At 43.0% G+C, this 18,732-nt stretch overlaps 1 protein-coding gene across 1 annotated transcript in view; it reads left to right on the top strand.

Annotated features, from left to right (window-relative positions):
• Positions 1 to 222: 222 nt before the first annotated feature.
• The window catches only part of LOC148519915 (cytidine monophosphate-N-acetylneuraminic acid hydroxylase-like), a 220,226-nt gene continuing 201,716 nt past the window's right edge, over positions 223 to 18,732 (top strand). Inside the window, exon 1 of the mRNA XM_088475875.1 lies at positions 223 to 363. Within this exon, the coding sequence (XP_088332001.1) occupies positions 353 to 363 (11 nt within the window). The 5' untranslated portion in view covers positions 223 to 352. The remainder of the gene's footprint in view (positions 364 to 18,732) is intronic.

Raw genomic sequence — 18,732 nt, 5'->3', positions numbered from 1 at the left:
CATCTAAATAAATGTTTTTAAATAATACTACAGGACAGCAACAAAACAATGACTAAATGAATCACAACATAACAGGGATATGGAGTTCTTTCTTAGCAATCACCCGCAAAAAACATGTTCTGCAAGCAAATTATTGTGAACAAGTAGTAATAAAAGGTTGTGGCTGCAGTAATCTCTACAGTAGGTGGAGTAATAGTCTAGTTTAACACTGTGCACATCTCATTCTGTGTAAATTCATCTCTGTAGTTCAGAGTTTCCAAAACTCTGCTGATACAGTCCAGGTTTTAAGGCTATCCATGCTTGAGTCCAGATAGTAAAATCAAATTGACTGAGGTACTAAGTCTTCACTAACATGGAAATAAGGTATGTACAGAATAAAAGCTGGTGCTGAGACGTAGTCCATTACCTGTGTACTTGTAGGATTTCTTGCTTCTCTGGCTAGGTTTCTGAGAACATGCTGCATTTATTTTGCACGTATTAAGTGAAACAGGCACTAGTTAAAGTCCTTTGTGCTGTTTTAACAGAGCGAATTAGTACAGTTATATTGAATGTCTTGTTTTGTCCGTTATGGACAATATCTTAAAGTCACAAGAGACCAGAATGTAGCTATGTGCTAATAAAACAACAATCTGTTTGAACATTTATTTGGAGTGCTGTGGTGTTTTTTCAACTGTATTATCTTCTGGCATCCAATACTTAATTTATTTTGATTCAAAATCAATTAACATCAATGTTTTGTTTCTGGGGCTAAATCACGGAATGGGTATGAAATACCACCGGCCGCACTAACCTAACCCCCCTAACCCTAACCCTCCTTAGGGGTGCCTAACCCTAACTTCCCCCCCAAGTGCCTAACCCTAATCCCCCCTCTAAGTGCCTAACCCTAACCACCCCCTTCCCCGCTGCCTAAACCTAAGTCCCCCCCAGGGGTGCCTAACCCTAACCCTCCCTTCCACCTAGCCTAACCCTAACCCTCCCGGGGGGGTGCCTAACCCTAAGTCCCCACCGGGAGCCCTAAACCTAACCCCCCCCCCCCCCGCGGCTGTCCGCTCGCGCCGCCCGGCATCACTACGATCGTGATGACGGGAGCCGGTCTCCCAGCGTCGGGGAAATGCGGGTGTCTACATCTAGACGCCCGGCATTTCACCCTTCCCGGGAAATGACAGTCGGGAAGCCGGCTGCCGGTATTTAGGCAGTCAGCTTCCCAATTGCTTCCCCTAAATCACACATGTGCTAACTGACAATTTTTTTATTTGATTTCTTTTAATATTCAGCCCCAGAAACACAACATTGATGTGGATTGATTTTTTTTTTTATAGATTTTAACAACCTTTAGCAAATATACCCCTTAAGCTGCATACACACAACGATTTTGTTACCAACAATTTTATGAGCGATTTTATGAACGATTTTCTGTCAGATTTTTTAAAATGTAATGAATGATCTTTTGAACTACAAATGATTTTTGTAACTTCCCTTAATGACAATCGTTCAGTTGGTCAGTCAGAATGAACTATAAACTACAAATGGGACCGCGCATGAACGATAATCGTTCATCGTTATAACTCAGAAACTGAATGATTTTTTCAACGATTGAACGATAATGACGTCATAGTTAAATCGTTCAAAAATCGTTACGTGTGTATGCACCTTAAGTATTGTTCAGGATGCAGTACCTATAATTTATTGATGTCTCTCTTTCTCTCTTTGGAATGACGTGCCGATCTGGCAAAAAAGAACACCTGAAGGATTATGGGCCTGATTCAGAGCCGCTCGTAATCGGCTGCTCGTTCGCTCCGAGCGATGTTTGCCCAACTGCACATGCGTACGGATCGTTATACGCATGCGCGAACCAGTCAGTGCGGTCGAAATTCATGTGCTCGCAAAATAGCGAATGCCTGATAATTTGAGTGACAGAAAGAGGCGTATGTGGGTGGTAACAGGGGAAGGTGCTTGAAAACGGGGAGTGGAGATCCGATCGCAGGCATGCTTAAAGGTCAAAACGGGTGTTTTATGGGTGTGCATAATTAAAACAGCAGCGTCATTGAGCACGTCACTGGGTTATTTTATAGCCAGAACTGCTCGCAAAATTGTGGTAGCAAAAACCAACCACAAGAATAGCGAGCAGCTCATACCCTGGTCGATGTACTCGATTAATCTAATAAATAGCGGACATGACGTAGGATGCGAGCGGCCAGGGGGCGTAGTTTCCCAAAAAACGACCGCAAGTTTTGTTCGCTCGTTCAGACCTAGAGGCGTGAACAGACCACAAAGAGCGAACAGTTCATTTGCATAGCCACCCCTTTTTTTTGAACGAACGACCGCAAATAGCGACCGGCTCTGAATCAGGCCATATATTATTTTAGAACAACAGGGTTTATAAACTAGGGTGCACTTCATAAAAAAATCAGATTTATTTTTAGATATAATAAATCATCTGTATTAATATAACCTACTACAGGTTGAGTCTTCCATATCCAAAACGCTTGGCACCAGGGGTTATTTGGATAACGGAATAGTCTGTATTTTGGAATATATGCATATCGTAATGAAATATCTTGGGAATGGGACCCAAATATACACACAGAATGCATTTATGTGTTATATACAGCTTATACACACAGACTGCAGGTAATTTTATACAATATTTTCAATAATTTTGTGGCTCAAGCAAAGTTTGTGTACAGAAATTAAATTCATTTAGGTTTCATATACACCATATACACAGAGCCTGAAGGTAATTTTATACAATATTTTTAATAATTTGTGCCTTAGACAGACATAGTTTGTGTACATTGAACCATCAAAAATCAAAGGTTTCATTATCTCAGTCATGCCAAAATAATCCCGTATTTCGAAATATTCCGTATTTTGGAATATTTGGATATGGGAGACTCAACCTGTATATTAAATATTTCTTTAAAACCAGCAAACTAAACTCACGTTTTAAATTAATGTGATCAGTGAAATAGGGATGTAGTTATGAGACCGACGGCCGCAAAAATCCCAACATCGGAATCCCGGCAAGGGACTTAAGATAGGCGTCCAAATGCCCATGCCTATCTTAATCCCGACGCCGGAACACAGAGGACACCAGCCCGAACAAAGGTAAGGCCGGGGCGCCCTTAGTGTTAGCTGCATGTGGGGGGGATGAAGTTTAGATTAGGGAGTCTAGCAGGGTTAGGAATCCCTAGGCGGAGGGTTATGGTTAGGCACCCCCAGGGAGAGATTAGGGTTAGGTTTAGGGAATGGTAAGAGGGGGTTTGGGTTAGGCACCCCCGGGGGGAGGTTAGGGTTAGGCACTACTAAGGGAGGGTTATGGTTGGGAGGGGGGCAGGGGAGGGTTAGGGTACTTACCTGCCCCAGTTGGGATCTTCATCCTGTCGGGCATGTGCTGTCGGGATTTGAACCGGTAGCTAAACAGCCACCGGTATTTCAATCCAATTCCAGTGAAATAATATAGTGTTGTATTGCACTGTGCCTAACAACTAATCCAGATATACAGTAAATGCACCTTGCAGTAATAAAGTCACATTTTAATTGAATAGTATTCTAGATTTTAATTTTATCTAAAATAAATTTGTTTTGTCTATGATGTGTATCATTGTATAAAAACCTCTTGTTCTATTTGTTGGTTATTGGTCTTTGGTTTACAGTGATTGTACCTTACTATAACATCCATGACAGAAGATATATTACTCTAATAACTGAATATCATAAAGGAGTGGATTACATTTGATCATTAAAATCTGATACATATGGTATTTCCTCCAGAAACTGTATGCTAATCTAATGCTGAAATGTTTGTTTTAATTTTATATTTATACGCTTTGTTTTAGAGTTGTAAATTCCACTATGAAGAGCTTTCGTTGAATGTGCTTTATGTTTTGGCCTTTCTGTCCTTTGTATGTCTGCTCTCAAATTATATAATTGGATAGAAGAGTGGGCTATGCCATTCTTCAGCCAGTAGAAACTACTGTATAATGATGCTTTTGAAATAACAAACATAGGGCCTAATCTGGGAATCTGCGCAGGCGCCAGACCCATTCAGCGCATGTGCAGAACGTGTCTGCAAGCCCGCCCGGATACTGTCAGCAGACTGTCAGTGATTGACAGTCTGCTGCCATTTGGAGGGGGGGGGAGGGGCCTTCGATGGCCTCCGTTTCCTGAAATGCAGGCGTGTCGCCGCCGTTGGGGGTGGAGGCCAGGATCTCCGTCGGCATATGGAGATTTTCTGGCCTCTTCCTCGCAGCTGCGATAGCCAGGTGCATGACCCCATGGGTCACCTTAGCCGGCCAATTGTCTGCAGAGTATCCAATGCTGCTTTGGACAACGCAGCTCGCCTCCTGCTGCATTACCATATCAGGACAGACGGAATAGCTAAGCTGCTTGCGAGCAGCTTAGCTATTCCATCAGAAGCTGAATCAGGTCCATACTATGAAAGATATATAATCACACCATGGGGTAGAGCAAATTAGAAGTGGTGCTTACTGCGGGCTTGTAGTAGTGCCAGGGGCTATTCAATTGCAGCCTGTAGGCTGCACTTACTGCATAATTCTGTTTGCTCCTTTCTGCCCATTAAGAACCAGCGACCATCATCATGGACGCTCGCATAGCTGTAGGTGGTAACCCACAGTTATGCGAGCGTCCAAAGGCCGCTTCGCAATAAAAAAAATCCCGCCCTGATTCAGAGCGTGCGCTCGTTCAGAGCGTCCGGCTCTGAATAACGCCCTATATGAAGGTTTGTAGTCTATTGGAAAGCCTTATCGTACGAATAGCGTGGGTGTTCCTACAAATTACTGTATACATAATATAATGTTTCATTTTTTTAATCAGGTATTCATGTCCATTATGTATGTTATAATGACCCCGCATAGTCGTCCAAGTACATACTGTACATCATCCATTTACTGAATTTTTTAGAAAAGAGAATTATACGTTTAGCTAAAATCTCATGTGGGTGCAATAAGTTATGTCAGATTTTATCTCTAAAATGATACCATATACCTTGTTTACCAAATTTTGTCAATTTAGTACAATCTTCTTGTTGGATTGATTTTGGTTTTGAATATCAGTATTAATGTACCTTTTATATTTGCTTATGGAACATGTGTCATCACATTCAGTATTACTTTCTTTTAAAATACACTCTTTCAGAGTTTGGGGAAAGGGACAGCCATTCATAATATACAGTACTCAGGGAGATATAATACCTTGATTATCCTAAAATTATATACCTCTCGGTTACTAGCACACCCATCTGCTGAACACGTTCCCTTCTGCATCAATACTTAGGGATATATTTACTAAAGTGCAGGTTTTTAGAAGTGGAGTTGTTGCCCACAGTAACCAATAAGGCCCTAGCTATTATCTTCTAGATGGTGCTAGATAAAAGATAAGCAGAATCTAAATTGTTTGCTATATTCAACACAGGGCCGTAACTAGGGTGGTGCGGGCAGTGCGCTCGCACAGAGCGCACCTGTTCTGTGGGCGGAACCGGCCGCCTACACTCATGATCACCCGCTTATCTGCTGCAAAGTATAATAGTAGCAATGCACCCGGCTCCTTCTCTGCCGGGCGCAGTGCTACTAATACACAATACAGCGGGCAGCAGCGCAGCTGCCTGTTCCATGTGTCCGCCCCCTCTCCGTCAGTTGTAGTGTATTCCGGGGCTGATTGGGCCGTCGGAACACTGGATCATTTCACGCTGATCCAGCCTCCTCTCTTCTCAGCAGCAGCTGTCTGCCGCGCTTAGGGAACTGCTCCCTGTCGGCAGCAGTGGAGGAGAGAGCTGGACATTCCAGTCTGACCCGCCCCCTACCTTTCTAACTGGTAGCTTCTAAGTCACAATATGCAGCTCTACTAAAGTGCTGTGCTGCTGCGGGACATGCTCCTCCTCCTCCATGGCGGCCACGTGGCGCGAGTGTAACAAGCTTGTGCTTACGTATGTAAACAAATGACCCAGCCAGTACAGGGCAGAGGGCACCACACTACACTTAGGGCATATCAAAGTGGGCTGCGTATATCAGCCCTCCACTTCCCGATGATCTGCACCTTGACTGCTGTTTTAATAGGAGGAAAGGAAAAAAAACAGGTACCATGGGGTACTGTGTGCATTGGGGGGTAATATGGGGGCACTGTGTGTACTGGCAAGGTTATAGGGAGGTACTGGATGTGAAATGGGGGTGCTGTGTGTACTGGTGTATTATTGGAGGTGCTGTGTGTACTGGGGCAATATGTGGGCATTGTGTATACGGGGGGGGTAATATGTGGGCATTGTGTGTACTGGGGGGCAATATGTGGGCATTGTGTGTACTGGGGAGTAATATTAGGGTGCTGTGTGTACTGGGGGGGTAATATGAGGGTGCTATGTCCTTTCCCTACGAGACCACGTCCCTTTTTTGGCCCGCGCAACTGCGGCATGCACTGTCCCTTTTTACAATGGGTGAGGCACCAAAGCGCTTTCTGGCACTGGGCACCAAGATGTCTAGCTACGGCTCTGATTCAACAACTACACTTCTATAAACCTACACTTTAGCAAATATACCCCTTAGTCAAACTCGGGCCCTCCAGCTGTAGTCAAACTACACATCCCAACATGCATTGCCACAGTTTTGCTATTAGGGTATGCTAAACCTGTGGCAGGGCATGCTGGGATATATAGTCCCACAAAATCTGAAGGGCACGGGTTTGACACCACTGCCTTAGACTGTACCTGTCCCACTTGTATCTTTATTGTAAGCCTGATATGTCGTATACTCCCAAAATTAGATTGATTTCTCATTTTATTAATTCCCTCTATATCTACTGACTCCCCATCTACCCTGGTAGAATAAACAGTCCATTTAAGCCAGGACATCTCCCAATACCCTGATGCCTGTGTATTTGTTAAATGTATACATACCACTAGGCTATCAAAATCAATATTAGAAGTTTCCAGTGTGGTGGCCTAGTTGTATTGTATTCCCCTTTGGTAATAGCAATATTTTAGTTACATTTAAGGGCATGGGGATAAGAACAATATTGTCTTTCCCATGTGGCATGTGGGAACATACCCAGCAATTACTCTGAGTGTTCTTCCTTCTAAATAGTAAAATATTTTAATGAGGTGTAATTCTAGGAAATGCTCCAGATCCTCTTGGCACCAAATTATACATCTAATTTTAGATGGACGAACACAATACTTACATATACATTATTCCACAGCTAGTAAGTCCTTACTGAGGAACTTTTTTTTAAATTAATAAGTTGAGTGAGGCCATGTTCTGATCCAAGGTACATACCTGTCTATACCCCACAACAGTTCTATAGAACCCACCTCCAGACTATTCCACTTTGATGTCAAAACAAACATATGTCCTGTTGGAAAAACAAAATGAAGAAAACAGAATAGATAAGCGGCTGTCTTGGTGGCTGTCATTCCACAATGGTTAATCTTTTTTTGTTTCATAGCTTTATGCCGGTGTAACACCCTGTGTTAAATAATTAAATCTTTTACAAAACACAGAAGACCCACATATATATACTATAAAGTTTAAGTAATAATAACCTATGTGTGTTGAAATGTAATATATGATTGTGATTACGACAGGTTTATGAATACACCGTTATGGAAGGCAATAATGATCCTGGACACCCTTGATATAATGAAAATGTATATGGGGTTGTTAACTCTATGAGTGAAGGCAATTCTCCTATATGGTTACTTATGAAACCACACAGCCATATAGGTAATTATGGTGCCAAAGTTAGTAAGGATCCTTGAAGGTTCCAGAAATGGCATGCGCTAGGTACAGAGGGGAGAGGTTTGTGGCAGGCTGAGGGGAAGGCTATAAATAGGAGAGAGCTAGTGTCAGCTGGCAAACTGGAGTTCCCCCTCGTGAGCCCTCTGATCTAATGCTGTAGCACTGTGCTAAGGTAACCTAAGGAGGGCGGTAGTAGTGGCTGTGAGGCTGGATTAGAGGAACCAGTGAGGGCTAAGAAAGGCAGGAAACGCCTGGTGAGGAGGGTACCTGCGGAGGAGCAAAACAGCTGCGTGTGGTCCCGGCAACGGTCCGGACGGCAGTCGGGAAGCGTGGCTGTTCCTGATAAGCAGTGGGAGCCCTCAGTCGGCTGAGAGTGGCGGGCTGCTGTGACACACCCCAGAGACTGAGAGGATCAGCTGGGGAGGAGGCGGGCTTTGTAGCAGTATCTCTTCACCAGCAGTCAGTGAGTTACCAGCTTACAGGAGGTGGTGAGCCCTTTTTGAAGCATTATCATTCCTATTATTATTGCTGACCCCAGCACACCCAGCACCTAGTATTCTCCTCACACAGAGGGGCATATATTAGTCAAACCAAGTACTGTTAACATCAGCATTAAAGAAGCCACTTGTATTGGAGTAACCTGAACAAGCAAACTACTGATATCTAAATAAATCACCCCTACTCTGGAAGTCAGTAAATGTGCATATACATTTGTGTATCAATATAGTGCACCTATTAAATTTCCTCTGGGACTTAAATTGAGGGGGAACAAAGCTCATGGTCCAAAGTGTGAGAAACACAGAGCAGTTGGCATACAGGAGGATTGCCTTCATTTTAAAGTATTATTGAGGAATGCCTTATTTAAATGCGTTGGAGGTATATTTCTACAATAGAGAAGGAAGGTTAATTTATTAACCCATTGTCCGTGACTGTCCATCATCTAATCCAAAATATTATAGTACGTCAGGAACAGGAATTTTAAACAGCTATCAAAGTCATAAACTATGTGAGTAATATCAGATTCAAAACTCTTCGACCGTAGTTACCAGGAGAACATACCGAGCCCTATAGTACAGTTTGCAGTCCAGGAGTATTTCCCAGCAAAATTTATATTGTTTTTCTAAGTGACATATGTTAGTTGGTTATTTACATACCATCGTCAGTTCACCTTCAAAAGACTTTTAGTGTTGTGAACTCATTCAAATACCATCACACAGTGACATTATACGAGATACCCAAAAAAAGGAAAAGGAACATATCTTCCGCTGAATGTCTTTTAATTAGAGAACAGTATCTTTGTATTATTCTACAAAACCTGATTGCAGTGAAATACCAGTGTTAACATTGTATTCTATATGTCGGTTTCACTATTGTATATTATTGTATGAGGTGTGTATACATTGTTAAACTTAAAAGGAAAAAGAAAAAATATACCATCTGTGTTTTGTTACTTACCGTCTTTTCTGAAGCATTGGGGTATCTGAAGCAAACCCTGGAGGGAACAAAATCGAGAAGAGTGTGAGTTACTAACATTGCTGGGGAGATATACAAACACATGTTGGTTTAATATTTAGTACACTGCATTATCATATAGGTTTTCCCAAGTAGACCCACACACATCATAAACACTTGGGTGGAGGCACTGATCAGAACAAGAGTCATATAATTTAATAGACGTTGCGGAGTTGGTAACCTAGTGTCCCCTTTAGAGGTTAAAGGGGGGGTCACACCGGGTTTCCTGGAAAATAGTTTGAAGCTAGTGGAAATGGAAGTATTTCTCATTCTCTTTGAATAGTGACAAGTTAAGTAGTGGTCTAGGTGTGATTCTGATACTGTCTAATACCATGTTAAGGCTTGGGCATGACAGTAGGGAATAGTCCTGCAACAGCCTTGAGGGCTGGTATATCTTGGCTGGTTGCGGCCATGCAGCAGCCTTGAGGGCTGGATTGATTTGATTAGTTCTGGCCTGATGGCCGAGGATGTGATGCAGCCTTTGGGCTGTGGAGGCAGCCTTGAGGGCTGGAATGCTGTGGTAGTTGTAGTCTGATGGCCGAAGATGTGATGCAGCCTTTGGGCTGTGGAGGCAGCCTTGAGGGCTGAGAAGTCTCTGACGTTAAGTACCCAAAGGCGAGAAGGAGTTGCCAATGTCGCCGGGTTGACACACACTGGTGATGGTGCACAGGGTTGTGCACTCTGGATGCTAAGGTGCGCCCTATGTCGCCGGGTTGACACTGGCGCTGATACACTGGATAGCGTACCCTGGAAACTGGGATTTGTGCACTTCGGATGCTGAAGTGCGGCTTATGTCGCTGAGTTGACACTGGCGCTGGTACACAAGGTAGCATACCCTAGAAGCTGGAATACATGCCGTGCTGCCACGATGACACAAGCGGCAACAGCAGATGATATGCAGACCAGGCCATCTGGATGGCGCAAACGGTAGTGGGAAAACACAACAGGACTCGACTCTGAAACTTCAACAGATCAACAGGAGACTAGATACCACTGGAGACACAGTAAACGCTATAACCGGCATGGAGTGAAGGGCTGGCTGGAATTGAACAGAAACAGGGCCCAACCAAAGCAAGCCTCCCTAATGACAGACTAATGTGCAGCTGGGCTGTGCACTGACAGGAGAATCAATTAATGTGCACCTGATACTGCACACAGACAGGCAGTAATTAGTACAGAGCCTCAGTAGCAACTAAGCTACTGCAACTGCAAACCATATGCTGCAACCACAGATCATAACAAGAGGAAGGAGGAGAGTTCAGCGAACGCTTGCCAGGTGTTCACCCCGCACAACATTGGCAGCGCAGCGGCATTTGACATACCAGTGGCAATGCTTCTGGTCATGCTAACCCTGTCTTAGCCATCATCTTACTCAAATTACTTTTTAATTACTCCATTAATTCTTTCAACTTTTCCACTGGGATTTTGGTTTGTAAGGAGTATGCATTTTACTGTTAATGCCCATGAAAAAAAAGCTTCCCAACAAAATGCGTTACCTTTGTTACTTTCAATAATCCTAGGAATGCCATACCTGTAAACTCCTGCACTATTTCTTTGCAGTGAACACAGGTGCTGCAGATATGCTTTGACCCAATTTGAAAATATGTCCACACATACTGTACTTCAGATACCTACATTGGGGTAATTGAATGAAGTCGATTTGTATTAACTTGAATGGATCCTCTGCAGGAGGGATGTGGGATGGATCTGTCAGTAGAGCTTTTCCGGTGTTCTTTCTCAAACATGTAAGGCATGAAGCAGCCTTTTTTGTCACTGGAGAAGAATAGGCAGGTGCATACCAGTATACTCTTACCAACTTGCACATATCTTCCTTACCCTGATGAGTCAGGCCATGAGCTGCTTCTGATAAGCCTGAAAAGTAAGCCTTGAGATCTATTGGCCTACAATATCCATCCTTCCAGAGTCCTGAGGTCTCCTGACCACATCTCTTCAATTTCTAGATGGCTTTTTCCTTTGGAGAACACAAATCTTATATATTAATCAGTTTATGTATGCTAAGAGTCTAAAAAAAAAACATTAAATTAAAACCATTAAATTAGTTGCCTCCTTTGGCAACTGATCAATAGGTGAGGCTGTCACTCTCTTTGTAACCTTAACAGCTCTCCTTGTCTTAATCTTAATCACTAAGTGTGCAAGTGCTTAGACATTTTTACCTGTCACTACCAGTAGCAGTTGTAGGGTCATCAACAGTTCTTTGTTTGCCTTGTAAAAGTCTTATTGGTGTCCTCGTTGCTTGTCACCAGCTGAAGCAAGAGGTAGCTACAAGTGGAACTCCATGCTGTATATGCTTCAGCAGATGGAGGAACAGCAAAAAGCCATCCAAAGCTACATAATGAAGTATGATATAGGAAGAGGATGAGGAATGTACCTTACTCAAGCTCAGTGGAAAATACTTTCCGTGTTGTGCAAAGTGCTGAAACCCTCTAAAGTGGGTTCAGACACCGACAGCTTGAGTCAGGTAATTCCCCTAATTAGACTGTTGGAAAAGCAGCTTGAGAAACTGAAGGAGGAGCTGAAACAAAGCGATTCTGCTAAGTATGTCAGACTTGTAGATCAAGTCCTTTATTCGCTGCACCAGGATCCAAGGGTTGTCAGGCTCTTCCAATCAGATCAATACATTTTGGCGACCATGCTCGATTCCAGGTTTAAGGCATACATTGTATCTTTCTTCCCAATGGACACAGATATGAAGAGTTACAAAGATCTATTGGTAAGCAAGTTGTCAGCTCAAGCACAACATAATGCAGCGATGGCTCCTCCTTTAGTTTCTCCAGCAAGTGTGGCTGCCAGAAAAAGACTCAGCATTTCCAAAAGACCCACTGATGATGCAGATGAGTCAAGTTTTGACATCTGGTCTGGTCTAATAGAATTGCCTACAATTAATGAGACCTCTACCGTGACTCCATGTGATACGGTCATGATTCAAAGAATGGTTGAGGACTAGTTTAATGATAGCATCCGAGTAGGCACGTCAGACAGTCCGTTTCATTACTGGCAGGAAAAAAGGCAATTTGGAGGCCCTTGCACAAACTGGCTTTGCTTTACTTGAGCTGCCCACCCTTCAGTGTGTACTCAGAAAGAGTTTTCAGCACATTCAGGAACCTTGTCAGCGATCGCCGTAGGAGGCTACTTCCTCAAAATGGGGAAAAGATTATGTTCATCAAAATGAACTAAATTTCGCAAGAAGACCTTTACCGCCAATTACGTCCAAAGGCACTTGAGGCTGTAATGATGGATTCCAGTGGGGGCTAATTAATATTGTGTGAAGATGATGTACACACTGATGAGAGCGAGGAATAATATGATGATGGTGACAACATCTTGTTTCTGTAAAGCCAGTTTGTGCAAAAAGAGATCATTGCCAGCAATGTCAGCTGCCCATTGGTAGCTTGTTTTGTGGGGGCCCAAAGAAACCAATCGCTTCAGCCACAATTGTCAGTCTCTATCGCTGAAGTGATTAGTTTGTTAAACTGTGCATGTCCTGTTTAATATATACAACATAAGGGGCGGTGGAAGGGCCCAAGGACAATTCCATCTTGCACCTCTTTTCTTTGCATCATGTGCTGTTTGGAGCATTGCTGCCTGACATTTTTAATGTTAAAGTTGATTAAACTGCCATCCTGTCTGCCACTGCTGTGTCATTCTCTTTCCCAGATTTGCCATGTTGGTAATTGAACTGCCACAGCCGCTGAAATCTCCAGAAAATTTCATGGCCACAGACAGCATCGCCGGTATGCCCCTTTCATTTTTAAAAAAATTCTGAACCACCAAGTTAATTGGGTGGGTAAAACATGATAGATTTTCAAATTTACCTAGTTTTTTTATTGTTCCCAACCCCAACTGGTTGCCCCAGGACCCTGGTGAATTGATAAGCTGTTATAAATAATGGTTCAGCTCAATAAATGCCTGCCTCCTTGTACCACATGCCGTTATTTGGAAATTGGTTTGGAGGTGACACATCCACACTCTGGAAAGAAGATGGCTATTAAACATATGTTGAGTTGTACTCCAAAATTCCTTGCGGACTGGCCTATATAAGCAAAAGAGCGTGCATGTTTAGGGAACGAGCAGCTCAACACAGATCAGCAATTTGTTTAGCCCTGGAAGGAAAAGTGTTGAGGACTACTACCCTCCAGGATTCCAGCATCTGGTAACTTGATTTGTCCATTAAAACACTGTGAGACCAAGCACTATACCTACCACACTGGGACTGCTGTGGCTGCATAATACGAGAACGCCAGCTTTTAAAAGGATGGTAAGAGAGGATTTGATTACCCCTCACCTCTTTCCAGCTGATTGCATTATACGAGACTGCATGAGGTTGAGAAAAGTGCCTGGTCCATTATGCATGTGGTCCACTACTCTCCCTCCCCGTACTGACAGCCTTTAATTTAGGGGTCGAGCATAGCATAGAGACTAATAATTACAGTGAAGTCAAGCTCCCTCCCTCTACATTCTGACAAGTGCTACGGGACATATTAACAAGCTTGTTTACAATACAGCACTTTGCACCTTGTATTGGTGAGTCTGAACTTTCAGCTGTATGACCAATTTCTTGTTCCCAATAGTGGAGTGAAATTAAGGATATAGGTGCTTTACTCACCGTTCAATTTATGGACTTATGTTTTTATATATATATCTATATTTTCATCAACTAAGAGTACCGGAGATATACAGATTTTATTTATTTATGTATGTGTATTTTGCTCTCTGTATTTAATTATTAATTATATGTTCAATTGTATATTTTAATAAGTGTATTAATTGTGCTCCCTGGGAGAATATTTCTTTACCTATCTTGTTCGTTCTTTGGTGCATTTGGCAAAACAGTATTGCCAACCTGGGAGCTGCATCTATTTAATTTCGGTGGACATACATAAGTAGGTGGCTTAGGTTTGCACTAGGGTTTATTTTGTTAAAGATGTTGAGCAGCCTGTGGCCAAACATTTTTAAGCTGCAAGATATTCGTTGGCCATATTGTGATCCAAATTAATAGCTCATGTTCCACCGTTGGTAAGGGGTGAAAACGGTTGCTGCAGTTGGAGGCAAGATGAATACTTAAGTATAACATTGTGGCACCATTAGGTCTAAGGGGCCTATTCATGATGTTAATTATCGAGACCCTGATAATAAAGACACTGACTCGCCGCGGACGCTGGAGCAATTCATCATTTCTCCGGCGCTGAAACAGCTGATCAGAAAATTAGCTGTCCCAGTGAGTGGCTTCACTGCTCCTTTTGATTCTTTTCACTGCTCGTGAGAGCAGTGTGCATGTGTGACCTACAAGAGTAGAGCTAAGTATATGCCACATATAGAGCATTATTGACATTTGGAGGTCCGCAAAGATCCAGTGTTGAAACACTCATTAATTCTAGGTTATTTATTAACTGTTTTTTTTTTTTTATACAAAGTCAAATATATGTAACAGATGTTCTAAAATATTTTTATATGTTGAATTTTATATTAAATAATATGTGTATTTGACATAAGTATTGTTGTCCTGACTGATATTTTCTGCCATCTCACAATATTACTAGGATAAGCGCAGAGATACTTCTATCTTCTATCAATCACAAGCTTATAATCAATCTCTTGCTGCTATATTAATTAATATATTTATCTGAAGGACACAACATTTTTTCTATTTGTATATATATACTCATGCGAATCTAATTAGCATTGGACACATGTTTTTCTTCTTCTTCCTTGGCAATTGGGAAGTAACAAGCAGGGGTGGATTGGACCACCGGGACTGTGGGAACATTCCCACTGGGCCGGTCCCATGTCACCTGCTGCCGGGCCCGCAGCTAGCTCCCATTGCTTGTTGACCCGGGCCGGCTGACATTGGCTGGGTGGCTGCTGCCTGGTGCGCTTCTGGGAGTTGCGTTTCGCTGTGGAACGCAAACTGGAAGCTATCTGCTGCTGGGTGCCTGTAGCAGGGGCTATTGCAGCCGCTGTGTCTGTACTCCTTCCTACCTGGTCTGCGGTCTCAGGTCTGTCTTTTTATCCTCCCGTCATTTTCTGCAGACAGAGAGGCACTCAACCCTTTCACTTCCAGTCAATCAAGCAGGATGCCCCCCACAGCTGCCCAGACTACATACATCCTGGTGCTGTTAGCTGGATGGGGTGGAAGCTGGGCAGGGGACAGTGCTGCCTTCCTACACTGCTGCTTAGGTAGGCAGCACTGTTCTCACTTCATCTCAGCACTGTCGCTTGCTCAGCTCCCACCCCATCTCAGCACTATCCCCACTCCAGCTCTCACCCAGGGCCAGATTAATAATGGTGCTGATGGAGCTACAGCTCCAGGCCCACCATCAGAATAGGGCCACAGAAGCAGGTGCTGAGTATGCTGCTGTATATAGGATTATTTTTTCCTTCGACCTGCGAGTGGCCGTCGAGGCCCCGCCCCCCGCTCGCGCACCCACCTCCGCACTCCCTTGGCCGCAGCTCAAAAGCATAAATGTGATGGTGGCGCTGGTGCATGGAGGGCTTCACTAGCCCTCCCAGCGCCGCTAACGCACAGTGTCAACTGTGACTTGGCAGTGATACCGACTCCGCCCCACGTGAGGTCACGATAGGTGCTGCCCGCCATCACCGCACTCTGAAACAGCCCATCTTGCCTCGGCTATGTCCACCAAGATAGGGTAGGCCCAGTAGCTCTGCATGAAGGTGGCCTGGCAGCAGCAGTGCTGAGGTGAGGTGCTGGCCAGGCTGCTGGCTGCTGGTGTATAGTAGTAATATACATTTTATACATAATACAGGTGGGCAAAGTTTAGTTTTGAAAGTTTATTAATTATATATAGTTTATAATTATAATATGTACACATATTTAAAATTTGTAATATATATATATATATATATATATATATATATATATATATTATATATATACTGTGTGTGTACAGTCAGGTGCATAAATATTGGGACATTGACAGAATTTTCATATTTTGGCCTCTATTCACCACCACAATGGCTTTGAAATGAAACAAACAAGATGTGCTTTAACTGCAGACTTTCAGATTTAATTTGAGGGTAATTACATCCAAATCAGGTGAACGGTGTAGGAATTACAATGGTTTCTATATGTGCCTCCCACTTTTTAAGGGGCCAAAAGTAATGGGACTATCAACTCAAAAGCTATTTCATGGACAGGTGTGGGCTATTCCCTCATTATTTCATTATCAATTAAGCAGGTAAAAGGTTTGAAGTTGATTCTAGGTGTGACATTTGCATTTGGAATCAGTTGCTGTCGACTCTCAATATGAGATCCAAAGAGCTGTCACTATCAGTGAAGCAAGCCATCATTAGGCTGAAAAATCAAAACAAACCCATCAGAGAGATAGCAAAAACATTAGGTGTCGCCAAATCAACTGTTTGGTGCGTTCCTTCTTTTTAAGAATATTCCAGAGAGCTCAGCAACACCAAAAGGCCCGGAAGACCACGGAAAACAACTGTGGTGGATGACAGAAGAATTATTTCCCTGGTGAGGGAAAACCCCTTCACAACAGTTGGTCAAATGAAGAACACTCTCCAGGAGGTAGGTGTATATGTGTCAAAGTCAACAATCAAGAGAAGACTTCACAAGAGTGACTATAGAGGGTTCACCACAAGATGTAAACCATTGGTGAGCCACAAAAACAGGAAGACCAGATTAGAGTTTGCCAAACAACATCTAAAAAAGCCATTACAGTTCTGGAACAACATCCTATGGACAGATGAAACAAAGATCAACTTGTACCAGAGTGATGGGAAGAGAAGAGTATGGAGAAGGAAAGGAACTGCTCATGATCCAAAACATACTACCTCATCAGTGAAGCATGGTGGTGGTAGTGTCATGGCGTGGGCACGTATGGCTGCCAATGGAACTGGTTCCCTTGTATTTATTGATGATGTGACTGCTGACAAAACAGCAGGATGAATTCTGAAGTGTTTCAGGCAATATTATATGCTCATATTCAGTCAAATGCTTCAGAACTCATTGGACGGCGCTTCACAGTGCAGATGGACAATGACCCGAAGCATACTGCAAAAGCAACCAAAGAGTTTTTTAAGGCTAAAAAGTGGAATGTTATGCAATGGCCAAGTCAATCCCCTGACGTGAATCTGATTGAGCATGCATGCCACTTGATGAAGACAAAACTGAAGGGAAAATGCCCCAAGAACAAGCAGGAACTGAAGACATTTGCAGTAGAGGCCTGGCAGAGCATGACCAGGGATGAAACCCAGCATCTAGTGATGTCTATGTGTTCCAGATTTCAGGCTGTAATTGCCTGCAAAGGATTTGCAACAAAATATTAAAAAGTGAAAGTTAGATTTAGGATTGTTTAGTTTGTCCCATTACTTTTGGCCCCTTAAAAAGTGGGAGGCACATATAGAAACCGTTGTAATTCTTACACCGTTCACGTGATTTGGATGTAATTACCCTCAAATGAAATCTGAAAGTCTGCAGTTAAAGCACATCTTGTTTGTTTCATTTCAAAGCCATTGTGGTGGTGAATAGAGGCCAAAATATGAGAATCCTGTCAATGTCCCAATATTTATGCACCTGACTGTATATGTGTATATATATATATATATATATATATATATATATATATATAATATATACATATGTGTGTGTGTATATATATATATATATATATATATATATGTGCGTGTGTGTGTGTGTGTATATATATATATATATATATATATATATATATATATATATATATATAGTCTGTGACAGTTTGGCACTCCACTACTCAGGAATTTGTTACACTCACCGGGTGCCCTCTGAAAGGATTAAAATGGTATACACGAGCAATAGCACGGCGGCACTCACGGTTTTTCAAAGAAATGAGGACAACAGTCCAATTGCTTTCAACGTTTCGGTAATTAAACCTTCGTCAGGAACAAGAAATGTACAAAAAATCTTACCTTAAATACAGTAACATACACCGTGTCTGTGCTGACTGGACCCGGAACTGACGTCAACAAACACGCACATCGTAGCCGGCAGCCGGGATCCGTTGCTATAGTGATGTAAACAAAACACAGTCACCATGATAACACATATAACAGACAGGGGCGGATTGGGATGGCAAACCAGCCCGGGAAATTTCTGGAAGCAGCCCTAAAGGGGGTGGGTGTGTTGAGAAGGTGGGTCTGTTGAAAGGGCGGAGTCTGTGGAGGAGGGCAGGATACTCCCTCGTCTTAGGGCCTGGAGCTGCTTTTGTGAGCCACTGAGGGGAGCAGGGCCAGCAACAGAAATCTGGGTGAATGATACCCTTTTATTTGGGACCCCCCATCCCTCTGCACTAGGTACAGGCCAGTCAGTTTGAAAGTCTTTTCTTACCTATATGGCGGTTTCTCTGCAACAGGGAACCTCTGAAGAAATTGAGCCTCACTGGGCAGCGTCTTCAGCCGGTATTCATGTAGAAGATCACATTGTCTGGAAGATGCCTGTTTATGT

Source organism: Taudactylus pleione, unplaced genomic scaffold, assembly GCF_031769625.1.
Source record: "Taudactylus pleione unplaced genomic scaffold, aTauple2 ptg000179l, whole genome shotgun sequence".
In the NCBI taxonomy this organism is placed as follows: Eukaryota; Metazoa; Chordata; class Amphibia; order Anura; family Myobatrachidae; genus Taudactylus; species Taudactylus pleione.
This window is presented reverse-complemented; position numbering and strand designations above follow the sequence as displayed.